General features: G+C 40.6%; 1 protein-coding gene across 4 annotated transcripts in view; it reads right to left on the reverse strand.

Moving 5' to 3' along the window:
• LOC132371336 (actin-related protein 3B) overlaps positions 1 to 17191 on the reverse strand; it is a 63111-nt gene extending 45920 nt beyond the window's left edge. For 2 of the 4 annotated variants that reach the window (XM_059932567.1, XM_059932566.1), the window contains exons 1-2: positions 17049 to 17189; positions 1043 to 1098 (exon numbers count right to left, since the gene is read on the reverse strand). In XM_059932567.1, coding sequence (XP_059788550.1) covers positions 1043 to 1098; positions 17049 to 17092 — 100 coding nt within the window. In that variant the 5' untranslated portion in view covers positions 17093 to 17189. Of the gene's footprint in view, positions 1 to 1042; positions 1099 to 17048 lie in introns of those variants that run through there. The other 2 variants (XM_059932570.1, XM_059932568.1) reach the window with 2 other exon arrangements.
• Between the last annotated feature and the right edge of the window lie 2401 nt (positions 17192 to 19592).

Genomic DNA, 19592 nt, shown 5'->3' on the forward strand with positions numbered 1-19592 from the left:
GCCTATTGTCGAGGACACCCCATCATAGTAACCAAGCATTTAGACCTAGAAAACCAAGTTCATGAGCAGTTATCCAGCAAGCAAGGATCTGGAATGAGGTGAATTAACTGTTCTCAAGGAATGAGGGTGCCCTTTCTAGCGATGTGAATACCCACATCCACCAAAAAGCCTTTAGTCTCCCTTGAACAAACACTAGTAACTGAGCTCCTTCCCCACTGCTCCGCCAGGCTGCTCACGCTCCACAGTGGTCAGAACCTGTTTCTCCAAAGTCCCTGAGCCCCTAACAGCTTACAATTCCTCAGATCGTGACGTATCTTACAAGGGCTACATTTAGGAGGCAGAACTTCACTTCACTCTTGACTGACATACCTGCCTCTTTGGTAAACAGTCTCCAAAAAACAACCCAGAAGTTAAACAGTTTCAGAGAAGAATTCTACCCTGTGGACAACCAACCTGACCTTGGGGTCTCCTGTGAATAAAGAGTGGGCAGGATGCACTCTGGCCAAAATGTGGGCGTTTCTTCCCTTATTATGCTCTACTGACTAACATTTAAACAAAGACAGAACACTTCAGAACATAATAAAACAGGCCTCTCCTTTCAAAAAAAAAAAAACTTTCAATAAAGTGAATAGTGTAATACAATACATAGTCCACCAAAGTGCTAAGTTAATAAAACTGTACTTACCTAAAATTACAAATTAACCTTAAGGAACCACATATACTTCTTGTAAGCAGCTCAGACAGGTATGACTGAATGAAGGCCTCTGCCAACCACCCAAGCTGAAACTCCAATGACTGTGACAAAGGACTGTATCAGAAGAGAATCAAAGGACTAGAAAGTTGAGGGGGTTTATGTGACAGCTATGGCCGATAGCAATACTCAGCGGCCAGATGCCAACATAAATAACTCCCCAGTAACCAGAACAATCATCTAAAAGAAGACGGCAAGTAAATTCATGTACCTTGAAAAACAGAATTAGAATGTTTAGAACAATTATAAGAAACGCAATCCTTTATAAACCGAGGGTGGAGCTTTACTTACATGAAGGAATAATGAACTGTGGCTCAGTGTTGCCTGCGTAGCCAAGCTTGGTATACCTAAAAGCACAAAGTCATCAACACATGTTTAGATAATAATACTCTCCTCTATATCCCATTAATGTCTTTTATTACAAGCTCTCCAAGTCCTAAAATATCAAGACTGAAAATATGCCCGTGAAATTAAAGAAGAAAAAAAAAAACAAAAAAACCTCGTGATGACTAAGAATCAAACGCTAACTTCAGATAAGCAAGCAGTTACAAAAACATAAAATATTATACCTGTTTCTACCGGAAAAATTCATATATTAACACATGAATTACATTTGTGTATCCCTAATAATTTTAAGGTGCTTTTATATTCTTTTAATCTTTACAAAAATCCTACAAAGGAAGTAAATATTATCCCTGTTTTGCAGATGAGAAAACTGAGGCACTGAGAAGTTAATTAAGCTGCCCAAAGCCAAACAGCTAGTGAACAGAAAAAGAACCCAAATCTAAATATGCAGGCTCTAATTCCAGAGCTGCCTCTCAAAAAAATGTACTTACTTCCCAAACTTCATGAACTTTTGGGGGGGTTAGGGGATTCCATAATTTTCTTAAAGTGTCATGGCACAGGGCTAGAAGAGCTACTGCCAGGTCCTGAGAGTATCCGACAGAAGCAGCTCTCTATCATCTCATTGCAGAATGAGCCCATCTTCTGTCAAGATACTCTTCATGATGGATTCCAAAAGTCTTAACTAAAATGAATGCCAAAATACTACCATCTGTTCCAAAAACATTTGCTTATCTCCTAAAAAAAAAAAAGTGGGGCGGGGACCACCCACCGGAACCATCTGCTGGAAATGTGACCCTGGAAAGACTCCTGAGTGCCACCTTCTCAGCAGGCCCTCTGTACCAAGCGGTCAGGTCGAGGCGAGGAGCCATCATTCTGCAGTAATGTTCCCAAGGAATAAAAACACTTCCTAGCAGTGCTGAAAGCAACTTTATTAATTCATGCTATTTTACAAATTATTTCAAGATGCTTGATACTAAATTTTTTGATGTGATTAATACATTCCAAGTTCTAATAAATTAATTTTATGATTTTTAAGTGTATTTTAACCATAAGCTAATTTTACTATTTTTGAACACACATTAAATAAATAAGGTTTAGGGAGACAAAAAAAGCAAGTCGGATCCACTTAAATCATGCCTTACTGCTCAGTCTCCGAGGAACTAAGGTCTTGGTGTCACAAGAGTTTGGGCAAGGCCAGGCCCTGAGACCCGTCAGGCCCAACAAGGAGTTTATAAAAGGCAAGACCCATCTGAGGGCACTCCCAAGTTCTACCCAAGTACACAAACCAAGTGGACCCACAAGTCCTCGACTCCAGGGCTCGCCAGACCCAAAAGGAGAGTCGAAGCCAACCCAGAGCCCAGGGAAGGCAATATATACTGAACTTTAAGAATTCCGGATCATCTTCAACTGAACCATTTTTCTGGAAGTAAATCCCAAATAACAAATATAAACAAAGTGTATGACTGACCCAAGGCTAAAGAAGTCCAGAGAAGCTAACAAACAGGCCAGAAATCCCTAGAATCATTGCACTGTACCTAAGTCAGTGCTTTTAACAGGGGCCACATCGCTCACCAGCCACCCCACCACCTCGTACTTAAAGAAACCCACCCTCCCACACTGTTAGATTATAAATTGCAGGATGACCAGAACAGGGTCCTTCTTCTTAATTTTATCTCCACCCTGGCACAGTCCTGGCTGTGGCAGACACTCCATAAGTATCTGCTGAATGAGTTCTTACCAGGTGTAAGAAAAGGCAATCACTGGCAAACTGCTGGGGAAGGAACCAGTGTTTGAAAGGGGGGGATGCTGACAGTCAGAAAAACAATTTGATGGGACAAGAAAAGACCAAAGACATTGTCTGATACAATCTCTCACACTTGGTTTTGTGTAATAGGGTTATTTCAAAAAAAAAAAAAAAAGAAAAAAACCTGAAACAAATATGAAAACCACTGACCCTCTGAACAACACACATCTGAACTGCACGGGCCCACTTATGTGTGGATTTTTTTTCAATAAATATACAAAAATAAATCTGTAGAAGATCGTGTGCAAGACTTACACTGAACTGGATAGCCTATCCTTACACAGGCAAAAGGTTAAGTGATATTTAATATAAAATTAATAATGAATCAACTATATACTTCAATAAAAAAATAAAATGAAAAAATAAAATAAATAAAATTAATAATGTGTTCGTTTTCTTACTTTGCTTTCAAAGAGTTACATTACAGTATGCCTCTCTCTCTCTCTCTCCAGTAATTGGAGAACCTGCAGACCAGTCTATCATCACAGGTAAGTGGTGGTGTTTAAAATGCAACAATGTTTCCAATACTGTATTATGAATATGACTGTAATACTGTTAACCATAAAAATTCTATAACAATTCATCCATCAGTGTATAGGCTGGGCTACCGAGAAGCAAATGTATCAATTACACTAGGTTTCCATCATACCGCTGCCTCTTCGTTATTAATGCTTGAAATGCATTGTAAATAAACATGAGTTCCTTTTTCACATTTTCTTTTCATTTTTGATGTCTAGTGTTAGTAACACATATAACATCTACAGTGTTTTGTATAATACTGATGTAGGTACTGACAGATGATTCATCTTGTAAACAGATGATGTAAACTTATGGTACCAATAAATACAGTACAGTGCTGTAAATGTATTTTCTCTTATGATTTTCTTAACAACGTTTTCTTTTCTCTAACTTACTTTAAGAATATAGGGGCTTCCCTGGTGGCGCAGTGGTTGAGAATCTGCCTGCCAATGCAGGGGACACGGGTTCGAGCCCTGGTCTGGGAAGATCCCACATGCCGCGAAGCAACTAGGCCCGTGAGCCACAATTACTGAGCCTGCGCGTCTGGAGCCTGTGCTCCCCAACAAGAGAGGCCGCGATAGTGAGAGGCCCGCGCACCGCGATGAAGAGTGGCCCCCGCTTGCCGCAACTGGAGAAAGCCCTCGCACAGAAACAAAGACCCAACACAGCCATAAATAAATAAATAAATAAATAAAAATTAAAAAAAAAAAAGAATATAGTATATAATACATACAACAAAATATGTGTTAACTGACTATTTATGTTGTCAGTAAGGTCAACAGTAGGCTATTAGTCGTTGTCTTGAGTGAGTCAAACGTTATACACGAATTTTCAACTGTGGGGCGGGGGGGTCGGTGCCCCTAGCCCCACTGTTGTTCAAGGGTCAACTGTATAGAAAAATACTAACATTTATTAAAATTAGGCGCTAAGTATCATTCATGTCCGTTATATTACTTTTGGTATTTCTGAATGGCAACAGAGTGTACTGTATTGGTTGTGACCATGCACTTTGGCACCAGACTGCCCGAGTTCAAATCCCAGCTCTGTTATTTGCCAAATGTGTAACTATCTGTACCTCAGTTTCTTCATCTGTTAAAAGGAGTATCATAATACAACCTACCCCCTAGGATTAGTGAGTTAATATATTAAAAAGATAAATAGAACAAGCACTACAACAGTGCTAGCTACATGTTTGAGTTATTTTTTACTATTATTTTTCAGTATGTTTGAAATATTTCCTAATTTAAATTTTTGGAAAAAAATTTTTAATTAATTAATGTATTTATTTATTTATTTACTTTTGGCTGAGTTGGGTCTTCGTTGTTTCATGCGGGCTTTCTCTAGTTGCGGCAAGCGGGGGCTACTCTTCGCTGCGGTACACAGACTTCTCATTGTGGTGGCTTCTCTTGTCGCGGAGCATGAGCTCTAGGCGCGTGGGCTTCAGTAGTTGTGGCACATGGGCTCAGTAGTTGTGGCTCGCAGGCTCTAGAGTGCAGGCTCAGTAGTTGTGGCGCACGGGCTTAGTTGCTCCGCGGCACGTGGGATCTTCCCAGACCAGGGTCCGAACCCATACCCCGTGCACTGGCAGGCGGATTCTTAACCACTGCGCCACCAGGGAAGTCCCTGAAAACTTTTTAAAAAAACAGGACATTCTGCGTCCAAAATCATATTACTCAGTCCTTCTGCCGTGCCCACTCTAAACACCACAAACTAATTTGTGAAGTGATGGAGATAAACTGCACTGGCAGTGAAACTAAAAGTACCAGGTGTCCTTCAACAACCATGGCTCAACTCCATCCCAAGTTCTGTGCCCTGAAATCATAAACAATGGCCCACAGCAGCAAAAGGTCAGGCTGCAGAAATGCATGGGGCCCTTTTCAGGCCCACAGCTCTAAAATTCAACTATATACTGATGATGCCACTACCACATGCCACTTGGCAACAGTTGCTAGAGTGTTCAGATTCTGAAGTCACCACGTTCTGAGACAGCACAGCCTTCACAGGAGGGAGGCTTTCTGTCACAGAATCACATGAGTACCTTGCAGCAGTAACATTCGGCAAACAATGATCTTCATGACTGAGGCAAACTAACATTAAACTATATTAATATTTGTAGGTACTAACAACTAACTATGAGGTCTTCCCTTCCTTTGCTAGCAAAACTGAAACCATTAAAACCACTGGCAAAAGCACAAATGACTCAGATCACTTTATGGTAATTTAATGTCTTTGAATCTTCCTGTGCTATTTTTTATATAGCATCAAATACACTTGAGGTTTTCTCACTTTGAATAATCACAACGTAAGGAACATGTAACAATATTTTTTAAGAGACATTCAAATTTTAACAAAATCTTCATCAATACAGGTTCATATAGAACTTCAACAAGACCCTATTAAACAGAACACTGTAAATATAACTAACAAGTGTCCCTCCTAAAATTCTCTCCTAGGAGGACAACCCAGTGCTAAATTGGCACACCCCATTAGAGATGATCTTACAATGGTGCAAATATACAAAGAACACAACCAAAAAGAAATCAACAAGTAAAACACAACTCTTAAACAGGTAAAGTGTTCAAGACACCATTTATGCAAACAAAGAAACATTCCAACCAGTTTACTAGCTAGAAATTATGTAGCAGGCATATACGAGGACACTGAGAGAGGGAGAGGAGGGGAAACACGGCCCTTGTCCTCACAATGTTCCCCAAAATGTTCACCTGTTAGACTCACAAACACAGAAAACAAACTTATGATGACCAAAGGGGAAAGAGGGGGGAGGGAGAAATTAGGAGTTCGGGATTAGCAGATACAAACTACTATATATAAAACAGATAAACAACAAGGTCCTACTGTACAGCACAGAGAACTATATTCAATATCTTGTAATAATCTATAATGAAAAAGAATATATATATGTATAACTGAATCACTTTGCCATACACCAGAAACTAACACAACATTGTAAATCAACTATACTTCAATTTAAAAAAAAGAAAAATGTAATGTAAAAATAAATAAATGAAAGCCGTACAATAAATGATGTGAATTATACTTTTTTTTAAATGGTCACCTGTTAGAAACATGATTTCAGATTGAGTTTTTCACAGTAGCATGGCCCACATTATCTGGCAGGTGAGTTTAAGATCATCTGGGTAGGCATCTAGAAAGAATGTACCAAGCCTGACTGATCAGATCACCTGGGAAGCTTCTGAAAATACACATTCCCAGGGCCTGTCCCAGAATCACAGAGAAGGAGCCTGGGCTTCCATAGTTCAAACATCCCCTGCCATGGTTCTGATGATCAACCAGCCCAGGAATCACTGACTAAACTATACCACATGCGATCATCTGTGAACGTTTATGTAACGCAAGCTCCCCATCCTCAAGCTCACGTTCTAACAAAACCATCTACACCTACCACATTATCAGATAAAATGTACCTATAATGTTGAACTTTAATACTGGCTAGAGGCTCAGAAGAAAGGACTCAGATGTACCGAGTCTGTCTTATTTAGAATACTGTGTGTTTAAGTATTCTATGGGAAAAAAATGTAGGAAATGCTTTTCAATGCAAACTATTTATGTAATTAAGGTGTGATAAAAATAATCTAGTAGTGGAAAAAAAAAAAGGCTCAAAACAGAAATAGTTAATCCTTAGGAAGAGATAATAGGGGGGAAAAAAAATCTCTCAAACCAAAGGACAGTGAAAAACTAGAAGCATTCCTATTGAAGACAGAATGAAGCCAAGGAGACCCACCACCATAATTCTCATTTAACATTGTTTTGGAAGAACCAGATAATACAAATCACAAATAACTAAATAAAAGGAATAATACTGGGAAAGAGGAGGCAAAATTTATTTGTAAATCATAATTACAGACCTGGAATATCAAAGGAAATTAAGTGAAAAACTAAAAGCAATAGGGAATTCAGCAAGATGGCCAGTTACTCAATGAAGAGACAAAAATCATCAACTTTCCTACCAGTAACAAGTGAGACTATACACTGGATGAAAACATCCCATTCACAACGGCAACAACACAGAAAAATACTACCCTTGAGAATAAACCATATGATGTGAGGAACTCTCCATATACAAGGAGACAAACAGAGACACACCTTATTCATACAGGATGAGTCAAGAGTTTTAAAAGAAACATCACATATCACTAAATTCACCTATAAATTTAATGCAAAACCATTCAAAATCTGGGCCAATACTGAAGAAGGTGGTAGTAAATTATACATGGGTGTTATTAAAAGGCTGAAGTGTCATTATAAAGAGAAGTTTCACATTACTTATCAACAATGTAAATGCATATACCATATTATCCAAATAGTTTTAAATGCATACACCCTACTGTCCAAATAGCACATTTCTAGGTATTTACCCCCACAGAAGCACTTTTACATGTATGAAAAGATAAGCACAAAAAATGCTCTCTACAGCATTATAACAGCAAAACAACGAAAAAACTGGAAACACTCAAATGCCATAAATAGAGGATAAATTAAATAAACTATATTGCAATCATTCAATAAAATGCTACACAACCAACAAAAATGAAGCAGACTTATGTTACTGGCCATATATAGATACGATTTGAAAACAGTTGTGCTAAAAAACCAATGGGTCAACAATGAAACCAAAGAGGAAATTACAAGATACCTTGAGACAAATGCCAGTAAAAACACAATCCTACACAATCTATGGGATGCAGCTAAAGCAGTTCTCAGAGGGAAGTTCATAGTAAAAATAGTGGCAAAACAGTGTATTTTCACACTGTGAGGGAGTTAATGAGGCCCAGAGTGCTGGGTTCAAAGCGCAGCACTAGCTCTGTGACTTTAATCCCTCCTACTTTAGTTGCTTCATTGGTACAAGGTGAGTAATAACAATCCCTACTTCAATGTTAAACATTACCATTTCTGGAAAATATCTCCTAATTCAAAAAGTAAAAGGATCTCATAGTCAATAATTTTATTTTACTACTGAATGTTATTTGATGTGTAGTCATGATCTGTATTTCTTCCATGAATTATCCTTGATAATTTTTCTACTAGACTTTTGGATCTTATCAATTTGTGTAAACTCTTACATATTGAGGATATCAATGCTTGCTCATATATATTACTAATTTTTCTGAGTTTGTTGTTTACCTTCAGTTATACATTTTCTGAAATACAATTGTTTAAATAATTTAGGTGATCAAATCTACCAGTTATTTTCCTGAATAATTTCCTTTGCAGTTTCTACCTTGAAAGTCTCTCCTTACACTAAAATTTTGTATCGTTTCTTCCAGTTCTGTGTACATCTGATATACCTGATACATGAAGAGACACATCAATCAGATTTTCCCAAACATGTGTACATAAGGAAATAAGATCAACAACTTTTACATTAAAAGGCTTTGGTTTTTTGTTTGTTTATTTGAACACCATCTTCCCAAAGGACAGCCAGCATGGTGGGGGCAAGCATCATTCTCAAAAATACATAAACTAAGCTTACAGACTGCCAGCCATATTCTCAAACTCAGTGTCACCTTCCACACATCCCCTGACCTGAGACCTTTTCTCATACGGAAATCAGGACAGACAGAAGATACGGAAACAGATCAATAGCTGCATACAGCAAGACCAAGAGTTACAACTCTGCCTGTTAACCAAATATGTTCTCATAGTTCAAACTTCCAAACACTCTAAAAAGGTACCTATAAAAAGTCTCACTCTCACTCCTACACCCATCTACCCCATTTCGCCTTCCATCCTATTCTCATGTATCCTCCAATGTCTCTTTCTGTAAATAAAGCATATCCTTATTTGCCCCAAACATTTTAAAAGGTCCTTGTGCAAAACTTCTTTCGCTCCTCTTGTTAAAGGCCCCTCTGCCCACAGCAGTAACTGCCTGCAGTGAGAAGGATTAATCTGACTGCCGTCAACTCAACACACTTATATATATCCCGCCTACAACCATGTGTCTAGAGCAGAAGGTGACAATGTAAGCTCGATTAATTTATGTGTGAAAGTGGAAATGTCACATTTTAAAACAGTGTTTTTGAAACTGTATCCTGCAGGGAGGTTTTTTTGACTGAGACCTCTTATGAGGTCCAGTCTCAAACGCCCAACTTCAACCAGAATAGCTCTACCCCCTCCTAAGATGTTTTCAGTTTTTAAAAAAGTGACTACACTGACTCAGAATATGATTTTGATAAAACTAAAATTGCTCCCAGATCCTAATGATAGAGTTCTAAATAATATACACTCCCCACACTGTACACTGTATATTAACATATGATGAAGTTCTTCAAACGTTTCTTGGGTTGTCTGTCATACAGAAAAGGGTAGTCTCTGTTTACAGAACACAGTTAAACATGAAAGTTCAAATTCATTAATTATTTTATCTAAATCCAATATCCTTTTTTTTCTTTTTCTCTATTTGATCTGTAAGTTTTACATTACCCTATATACCTGTCCATTTCTTCTTCTACAGCAGCATTCTTTGCCCTATGGCTAGTAAATATAAGATCATGATGTGTGGCCTCTTTGTGGGTTTGGCGCACTATCAAGTGAACTCTGACTTCCAGGGTAAAACGGTGGACTAAACGTGATCTAATTTCACTCTGTCCCGAAGCCCCACTAAAACCAAAGGAAAATGATTTTTTGAAGATATATAAACCACAACAATAGGGAGAAAAGAAGAGGAGGTAACAGCAAAATTCTGGCCCTGGATAGCAGAGGATCAGTAGTAAGTAGCTTTGGAGGTGTACAAAATCCAGCAGTGGGCAAAGCTGAGAACCAGCCCAACACACCGCGGACCCTGAAAAGCCCCGGAATGGGTGCCTGCACAGGCACCTGTGGAACCAGGACTGAAGGGCCCCAAACACGAAGCTGAGGCGATACTGCCCCCTCCCGCCCCCCACCTCGGGGTGACCACCCTTCCCTGACGCCCGCGTTCCCGCAAGCTGACTCTGAGGAGTGTAAAGCCAAGGGCCTTCGGACTCCCAAGTCACCTGGCCTGGGCGAGTCCAGGAACCATTCTGAAAAGAAAGGGGTTACCTGACTGAATACAGAAAAAAGCTAACGGCTCAGAGGCCCTCTCCCACGCCCTTCTCCGCCCCCAACTCAGCTCTCATAACACAAGCACTCAGACCCCACCCTCCAAGCAGATGATCAGAAGTATATCCTCTGGGGAAAATGACCAGCTCAAGAGGAAAGAGCCAAAGACCATAAGACCAGGAGATTTCCCAACAAACAACCCACCTATATCACCCCTGGTGAAGTTCAAAATCAATAAGCTAAATCTACACATGCAGGCACTCAATAAGGCAGCAGTAACTTTCACAAAGCAAGAAAAAATAAACAAGAAACACACTAGTGATAGGAGCACTTAACATACCATTCTCAGTCAAAGAGTAAGTGAACAAAAAAACTGGAAGACCTAAATAACATCATCAATAAGATAGCTCATATAGATGTACACTGAACTCTGAACATACCAATAGGGAATATTCCTCTTTCCAAGTACATACAGAACACTCACAAAATTGACCATATCTTAGACACAGTGAAGTCTAAAGAACAGAATATAAACAGCACTCTGACCATAATGTAATAAAACTAGAATTAAAAACAAAACCAAAAAACAAAAAGGCCCTTTTACCTGAGAATTTTAAAACATACTGGTATAGAAATATTGAGTTGAGGGAAATACAAAAGAAAAATACAGAAATGTCTTGAAAATGATAATGAGAAACTATACCCAAATCCCTATACATAAGAGATACATATAGTTAAAGACATAACAGCCAAAATTAAATACTTTTTCAATATAAAGGGAAAATTAAAATGAATTAATATCCAACTCAAAAACAAAAAAAAAAAAAAGGAAGGCAGAAGAAATAAAGATAAAAGTAGAAATAAGTCAAAAAAGAGAAAAATAACAGAACTAATAAGTAAACCCCAAAGCTTATCTTTTAAAAAAAAAAGATCCACAAAATAGGCACATCATTAGGAAAGCCATGAAGAAAAAAGGACGAAAACAAAATAAATGTGAGCAACAAAGGGAAAAATAGCCATAAAAACAAAGATTTTTAAAAATCATGAGACTACTGCATACATAAATTTGAAAAATCTAGATGAAAGAGAATTTTTCTTTAGACAAATACAACATACCAAAATTGACTCCACTCGAGGTGGGAAGTCTAACCAGCCTTAGAAGAAATGTAAAGAACAGCAGGACTCTCCTCTCAAGAAAGCACTAAGCTCAGACAGTTTCACTGGGGAATTCTACCAAGACCTTAAAACTCGGAGAGTCCCAAAACTACTTCAACTATTCCAGAGCACAGAAAAAGAAAGAAAACTTCCTAATTTGTTTTATGAAGAGAGTGTAACATTGATCCCGAAATCTGAAAAAGAATGCACCAGAAAACTAAACTATAACTCATACTGACATGAAAATCTAAATAAAACATTAACAGAATCTCCTACACATCAAAAAATAATGCAGCATGATCAAGTAGGGATTATTACAGAATGCAAGAGTGGTTCAATATTAGGAAATCCACCATATTAACTGGCTAAGGAAGAAAACCACACGTTCCATCTATTATAAAGAAATCATACAACATGCAACACTCATTCATGTTGTAACATTCCAAAATATAGCAGTTGACAGGTACTTTCTTAACATATTTGTATAACTTTCTTGACATATATTTGTATACGTGTGTAAGTATGTACATACACACAGCAGCCCAAAAGCCAGCATCTTACTTATTTTACAAACACCAGAAACTATTCCACTAAAGTAAGGAACAAAAGGATAATGCCCACTAACTCCACTCCTATTTAACATTATTTGGAGGCAATAGCCACTGCAGTATGTCAAAATAAAGAAAAAAAAAAAAGGCAATTAGAGCTCCTAAAAACGGAAAGGAAGAGGGAAAACAATCTCTATTTGCCAATAACAAAATTCTGTACCTGGAAAACCCTAAAGATCAAGGGAAAAATTCATACAAACAATAAAATCATTTTGTAAAGTAGCAGATTATAAAATTAACACAAATACAGTTTATGCTGAACACCTGCTTTCCTTCTGAGACTCTGGAATTCTGGTTTGTGCTAGGCAGGAGGTGCCATGGCCAGCCCCCAATAAAAACTCTGGGCACTGAGTCTCGAACAAGCTTCCCCGGTAAACAACGTTTCACACGTGTGTCACAATTGGCTGTGATTTAAGCACATCTGTGTGACTCCACTGAGAAAGGATTCCGGATGCTTGCTCCTGGTTTCCTCCAGACTCTGCCCCATGTGCCTTTTTCCTTGGCTGTTCTTGCTTTTACCTTTTCACTATCATCCTGTGCTCGTTCCTAGCAAATCAATGAACCTGCGGGTGGTCTGTGGGACCCTCACCACACCTCAATCCATAAAGAGCTTCTGAAAATAAAGAAGCAAAAGACTAAAAACCCACAGAAAAACTGGCTAGAGAAAAGAAGAGACAGAAAACAGAAACGCAAATGCCTCTTAACCATATGAAAAGATGCTCATCTTCCCACATAATAATGTAAGAAATTCAAATTAAAACTACAATAAGATATCATTTCCTACCTTCTAGATTGGGAAAAAAAATTTTAATTTGGCAATTACTCTGCTGGTAAGTCCGTAGGAAGCCGTAGGAACTCTCACACGTTGCTGGTGAAGACACACACTACTGAGTGGGATTTGACACTGTCTAGCAAAATTACACATGCACTTATCCTTTGACCCAGAAATCCCACTTCTAGAAACCTATCTCAGAGATGCTCAAACAAAAAATGCAAAAAGACAAATGCACTGCACTGGCTACGTTGCAGTCTTTTGATAATAACAAAATGCTCAAAAAATGATGGGGACATGTCTAAAGAACTCCAGAAACAGCCCGAATGGGCTTCTGCTGGCCACATCCGGACAATTTAAGCATCAAAACAAATAATGGCAATAAGAAATAATAATCCATTGAATATAGTAAGAATGACAGAAATAACTCTTTGAACAAGATAATAACCCATACAGACGATAAATAAATAAATGGGAGCCACAGAAAAGTGCATCCTTATAGTAAAATGTTAACTAATAAATGTAGAAAATACTGGAGTTTTAAAAATAAAACCACAATATTGCAACCATCACTGTAATAATCCATTAGAACAAGAATCACCACCAATGGATACTAAAACTAATGGGTGAAAGTTTAAGGAAGAACAGGGTATTTGCATAATCTCATAATATCTCTCCACAAACGACATTAATTACAAAGGGGAAAACAGTAACCGTCCAATGGAGAAATCTAGTCGACACCACCGTATCCGAATAATCCAAATGAACGCCATCAACTATCTTCAGCCTTCTGACAGGATGAGTAAGTTCTGGGGAGCTAATGGGCAACACAATGATTACAGTTCATAATACTGTTTTATACTTGAAAGTTGCCAAGACAAGTGGATCTTAAATATTCTCCCCACAAAAAAAAAAAAAAAAAAAAGGTAATTAATTACGGGATGGAGGTGTTAGTATCGTAATGTGATAATCATTTTGCAATATATAAATGTACCAAATCAACACATTGTAACCTTAAACTTATGCAATGTTGTGTGTCAAGTACATCTCAATAAAGCTGGAGGGGAAAAGCCTTCTGATGTGATGCACTGAGAAGCTTTGACATCACTTCTGTGGTACTCCTGACAAAAATATACACCCTGTATCTGTCATAAAGAAACACCAGACAAGCCTAAATTGAGGAACATTATCCATAACTGACTGTCAAAAATGTCGCTGTCCTGAAAGACAGAAAAAGGCTAAGGAACCGGTCCAGTGAAACGAGACTAAAAAGACATGATCACAGGCACACACAGTGTACGGTGCCGGATGAGGGCAGAGAGCTGAGCGTCCAGAGGCGTAATGGGACCGTTCATGGATCCAGACTTAGTAGACAACGCTACTGCATAAATGTTAAATTTTCTGATTTTGATCACTGGTCTGTGACTATATGAGAGAAGGTCTTTGTTTTCATAAAGGATACACTGAAGTATCTTGGTATAAAACAGCACGACGTCTGCGACTTACAAACAGTTCAGAAAAATGATAATGTGTATAGTATATAGAGAACAATAAAGCAAATGTTAGTAGTTGGTAAACTGGATGGAGAATATATAGCAGGTTTTTCAGTACTCTTATTGCAGCTTTTCAGTAGATCTGACATTTTTCAAAGTAAGTTTAAAAATATAAAAATCTTCAAAAAGACGAAAAGTCCAGTTAAGAGAAGTAACACTAGGATTTGTGGGATATTCTCTGAACACTAAGCAGCCTAGTGATTCACTTAAGTAAATGAAGCTTCATCTCTGGAGCAGGCAGAGCCGTGGTCCAGATTATCGTGGCTCCCAGCTCGCCTGTGCTCACTGAGCTGGTCTCAGGGCTCATCAGAGGAGGCCAGGCTCCCAGGATGAAATTTATTTGCAATTAAAAAATACTATTTAGTACACTGTCTACTCAATCATTAATGTCCACTATGTATAATTCAGTGTGAATTTTTCTGTTAGAATTTAGTACTAGGAAAAGTTTTTTCACCTGAGAAACAGGTATTTCCCTTCCTTCCCGATGACAGGAACTACATAACTGATGGTGACCCTCTTATAATTTTGTCAGACAGGAAGACTAAGGCCAAATGTGAGGCCGGCCGGCTGCACCACTGGTCTACAGTTTAGGGTGATGCCCCAGGCCCATTCTCTTCCTTGGTCCCAGTTATTTTTCATCTGCATTTTACCCCTTTTTATTGTATTTTGAGGTAAAAGTCAATCCAAAAACCACTTAGCTCTATGGGAAATATAAGAGCTACTATCATGCTTAAATAAATTTAGGCTCTTCCAGGCTGCTCCATGTGGCCAAACACTGGACACTGGAAATTTATAATTAACCACCGTTGTTTCCACAACAGAACATGTCCATGTGAAACCCACTGGGAAGATTCCCAGCCACTGTTTCTAAGTCCTGACACCAAAGCCTACGACAGCCTGAAGACAATAACATAACTGGGCCATAAAACAAAGATATTCTGAAGTTACATCTCCAAGTGAGATACCACCTACCTCAAAAGGTCAAAACTGAGCAGCACATTTTAGATATTTACAGCAAGAATGATGAGTAAGGTCCCCAGCTTACTATTAGTAGAGGTATGACAAACCCCGTGGGCACATTCTATTGCTTCTGCCAAGAAATGCTTTGTATTTCAATAGTTTTACGAGACCAAAACCACAAAAACAAAAAATCTCACGTGCAAATGTGAGAAGGAAAAATTCTTTTACCTGCTGCCTGCACTCTTGACACAAACAGACCTCAGGTGGGTGTGGGGTGAACACCAGTTCCTGGGAGGAGGGGTTGAATAAGGAAGCCAACGACTGGGTGGGGGCGTTAATATCAGTACTGGTTTGGGCTTGGGTTTTGGGTAGCAAACAACTTCTAAAATAAAGAGCCCCGGAACTTCTGGTACAATGTGTATTTCAAAAAGGAAAATTAGTACAAGCAAAGAGGCAGTTTTTTCCAGCCTGTAACCACTACCGGTGGCTTCAGCAGCAAAAGGAAAGAACGATCCGTAGGAGACGGACTGAAGCAAATTAAAGAAGACACCCCTACAAGGTTGTCAAGGAAACTAAACCAAGTGCATTTCTCTACAGAAAAGAATCAAGGCTAAGGTGAACATACCACGGAATATTTTGTGGAAAAAATGATTAAAACCCCATCTTGAAAGATCTTGAAGAGGCTAAATTTAGCAGGCAAGCTTGAATTTCTAAACCACCAGCTAGATGGATTCGGTGAGCACCTTCCTAAAACCAGCGAAGCGGGGGCCACTGAAAGAAAGTGCAGGACATTTCCTAAGGTCTCTTGTGCATATCTCAACAACATCAAAAGAAGCAATCACACCCCAAAAGTAATGCGAAATAAAACCTATACCACAAACAGGCTTTCCCAAATTTAGACTTTCTGTTTTTCAAAATGGAGTCTTCTTTTTTTTTAAGTGAAAAGGCAACTCTATGCAAACTAAAGCAAGAGCTTAGCCCGAGAGAACCATTCACTCCTAGAAGAGAGCAGAGTGGGCTGCAAAAAAAAGGTGTCAACTTGGTAGATGAATATAAAAACCTCCACAAGTAAGTGAGAATCCTCAGCAAGGAGAAATGGCATGCGTTTGGGAACCCAAAACGAGGGCCCCTTTTAAGAACGTGAGAAGGCAGGGGCACCGTCAGGGAGGCAGAAGGCAAGTGACGGCAGCGGGGTCCGCCTGCCCGAAAGCTGGCATCCCGGGAGGCCCCGGCCGAGCGCGGAGAAAGGAGGTGGGAGGCGAGGCGAGCCGGCCCGACTCCGCCCCCTCGGTCCTCTTCGCATCAAGGGGAGCGAGCTCCGCGCGTGGCCCTCGCGGGCGTGGAGGAGAGGAGCGGGGCGCGGAGACGGGCCGGCCGCCCGAACCTGCCCAGCTGTCGGCCGAGACCCGCGCCCCGGGCGGGGCGCCTCCAGGTGAGAGAGGGGGCGGGCCGCGGGCAGGTGCTCGGCGCCGGGGCTGGAGCGGGGCCGCGCGGGAGCGGGGTGGGCGCCCGCGGCTCTTACCCGGTGCCGCAGTCCACCACGCAGGGAGGCAGGGAGCCCGCCATGCTCGGCACGCGCGCCTCTCGGTCCACGCTGGCTGCCCGGGAGGCCCCGCCGCTGTCCGCTTGCCGCGCTCACGCCGCGCCGCCCGCTCCCGGGAGCCTCCGCAGCGCCTCTGCCGGGAGCCCGGATGCTCGCCGCCGCCCACGTGACGCCTCTCCTGACTGACCAATCACGGCGCGGGCACGCCCCGCACCCGCCCCCCCATGTCCGCCATCTTTAGTGCTGGCGGCGGAGCCTCGTTGCCCATACGTCCAACCTTGCAGCTGGAGAGACTGCGGGCTATTTTTAACTGACTTACGGTGAACGTGACCCCATTTCCGAAGGCTGACTCCTTCTCATCCTTGAAGTCTCCGCTCAAATGTCACCTTCTTAGATTAGTTGTCTGTGATCACCCACTGGGTGCCCTCCCTGCACCTTACTCTCTATCTCAACAGTCTATTGCTTTCATTCACAACACTTGGAGCAAATTTTTATTTTTATTTGTAGTCTGTCCTCCCATTGGAATATAAACTCCGCTAGGATAGGGCTCCTGAATATCTTACCATTGATCACCGGATGCTTAGCACAGTATTTGGTGCATTCATGGGAGGCACCCAAATGTTTTTTGAATGAATAAAGAAAAAAATTGCCGTTAGAATTCTTATACCTACCAGAACATTGCATGCCTTCCTCTGTAGAAGAAAAACCTATAAAACAAATGCATGGTCAGCCTTTAGGAATGAATGACCTCCGATTGGGTTAACACTACACCAAGATCATTATGGAAAATGTTTTCAAGTATCAAAGATGGGATGATGTCCAAAAGTTCTTACTGGAACCCTGGGACCGAAGTAGGCAACCACCTACCGACTATGTTATGAAGGTACTGAAAGTCCCACTTCTTTCCTCCTCCCTCCCTATAATAAATTCCTGACATTATTTTTTAGGAGCTTTCTGGAGACATAGTTCCATGTAGTTTAACTGGTGTTAAAAGCACATGGGTTTTTTTGGGGTTTTTTTGGAGGGTCTTGCCGAACAGCTTGTGGGATCTTAGTTCCCCCGACCAGGGATGGAACCCATGTCCCCTGCAGAGGAAGTGTGGAGTCCTACCACTGGACCAGCAGCTTTTAAGTCCCTTAAAAGCACTTTTAAACTGTTTTTTCCCTAGGAAAAGTAGTAGATTAGTTGGTCATGCTAGGTAACCCATGGTCATTCCTTTTTTTTTTTTTTAACCTATTCAGTTCAAATAAGGGCCAGATCTAGAAATTTTTGAAGGGAACTAGAAAGAAAAGTAGAATGTGGGAGGAAAAGGAAAGGTCAGGAGTGTGGAGGAATCCCAGTATAGGACCCAGAGGCTGGGGGCAAAGGCTCACTCCTTTGTATTTTGCCAAAGCCCTACCCAGCCCCACTTTTCCATGGCCCTCATCAGAATGTTGCAAACTCTAGACTGCAGACTGTCAGCACTGCCACGTCTTTCATTCGCTTAATACATATTTATCAAGTGCCTACTATGAGACAGGCCTTGTATTAGATTGGGCATGAAACAGTAAGTGGGACATTTACAGTCTCTGCCCCCAAGACTTTAGAGTCTAGTGAGAGATAGCAACAGTAAACAGGCAGTTGCAATACAGTGTAATCCAAGATGGCGCAAGTCCAGGGTGCCCAGAAAGCCATTAACAGGGCACCTAAACCTGTCTTGGGAGTCAATGAAATCTTCTCAAAGCAATGGTGTCTAAGCTGAAAGCCAGAAGGTGGGTGGAGAATAGCTTGATGGTGGAGAGGGTGGGGTGGGAGAGTGTTTCTGGGATGGGAAACACATACAAAGGCCAGGAGGACCTCAACACTCATATATGGGCCCGTCCCCTTCACCAGGGAAGAAGCCTTAATGGAATTTGGAACTGGCTTGTAATAAAGGATGTGCCTTTTCAGGGAGCGTCCCTTTTGCATAGGACTTATTGGAAATGGTGACCATGGCCAGTAGCTGGTAGTAAACAAAAGACTTCCTGACTTCAATTATTTCCTCTAGACACCACTAACCCTTGATGTATGAGTTAAGGTGTTTTCCCTTAAGATGGCACAGGAAATAGCAAATTTTATTATTTCATGTAATAGAAAATCCAGAAATCCCAGGATAATTCAACCATTCCATGACATCACTGTGGGCCTGTACATTCTGTTCTACCAGACTCTGCAGATTGGCCTTGGTGCTCAGACAGATCCCCTTGCTGTTGTGAAATGGGTACAGCCACTCCATCCACCGTAACTGTAATGGGCAAAGACAGATGGAGAAATGCCCCATCTTGGTTCTTTTCTAAAAAGGAGAGGGAGGAAGGTGTCCCTGGAAGTCCCTAGCTGCTTTCTCTCATTTCATTATCCAGCTCCATGAGTTTCCCAGGGCTGCTGTAACAAAGTACCACAAACTGGGCAGCCTAAAACAACACACATTTATTATCTCACAGTAGGGTAGAAGGTCAAAATCAAGATGTCAGCAGGGGGCTTCCCTGGTGGCACAGTGGTTAAGAC

This window comes from Balaenoptera ricei, chromosome 9 (genome assembly GCF_028023285.1).
Source record: "Balaenoptera ricei isolate mBalRic1 chromosome 9, mBalRic1.hap2, whole genome shotgun sequence".
Classification (NCBI taxonomy): domain Eukaryota; kingdom Metazoa; phylum Chordata; class Mammalia; order Artiodactyla; family Balaenopteridae; genus Balaenoptera; species Balaenoptera ricei.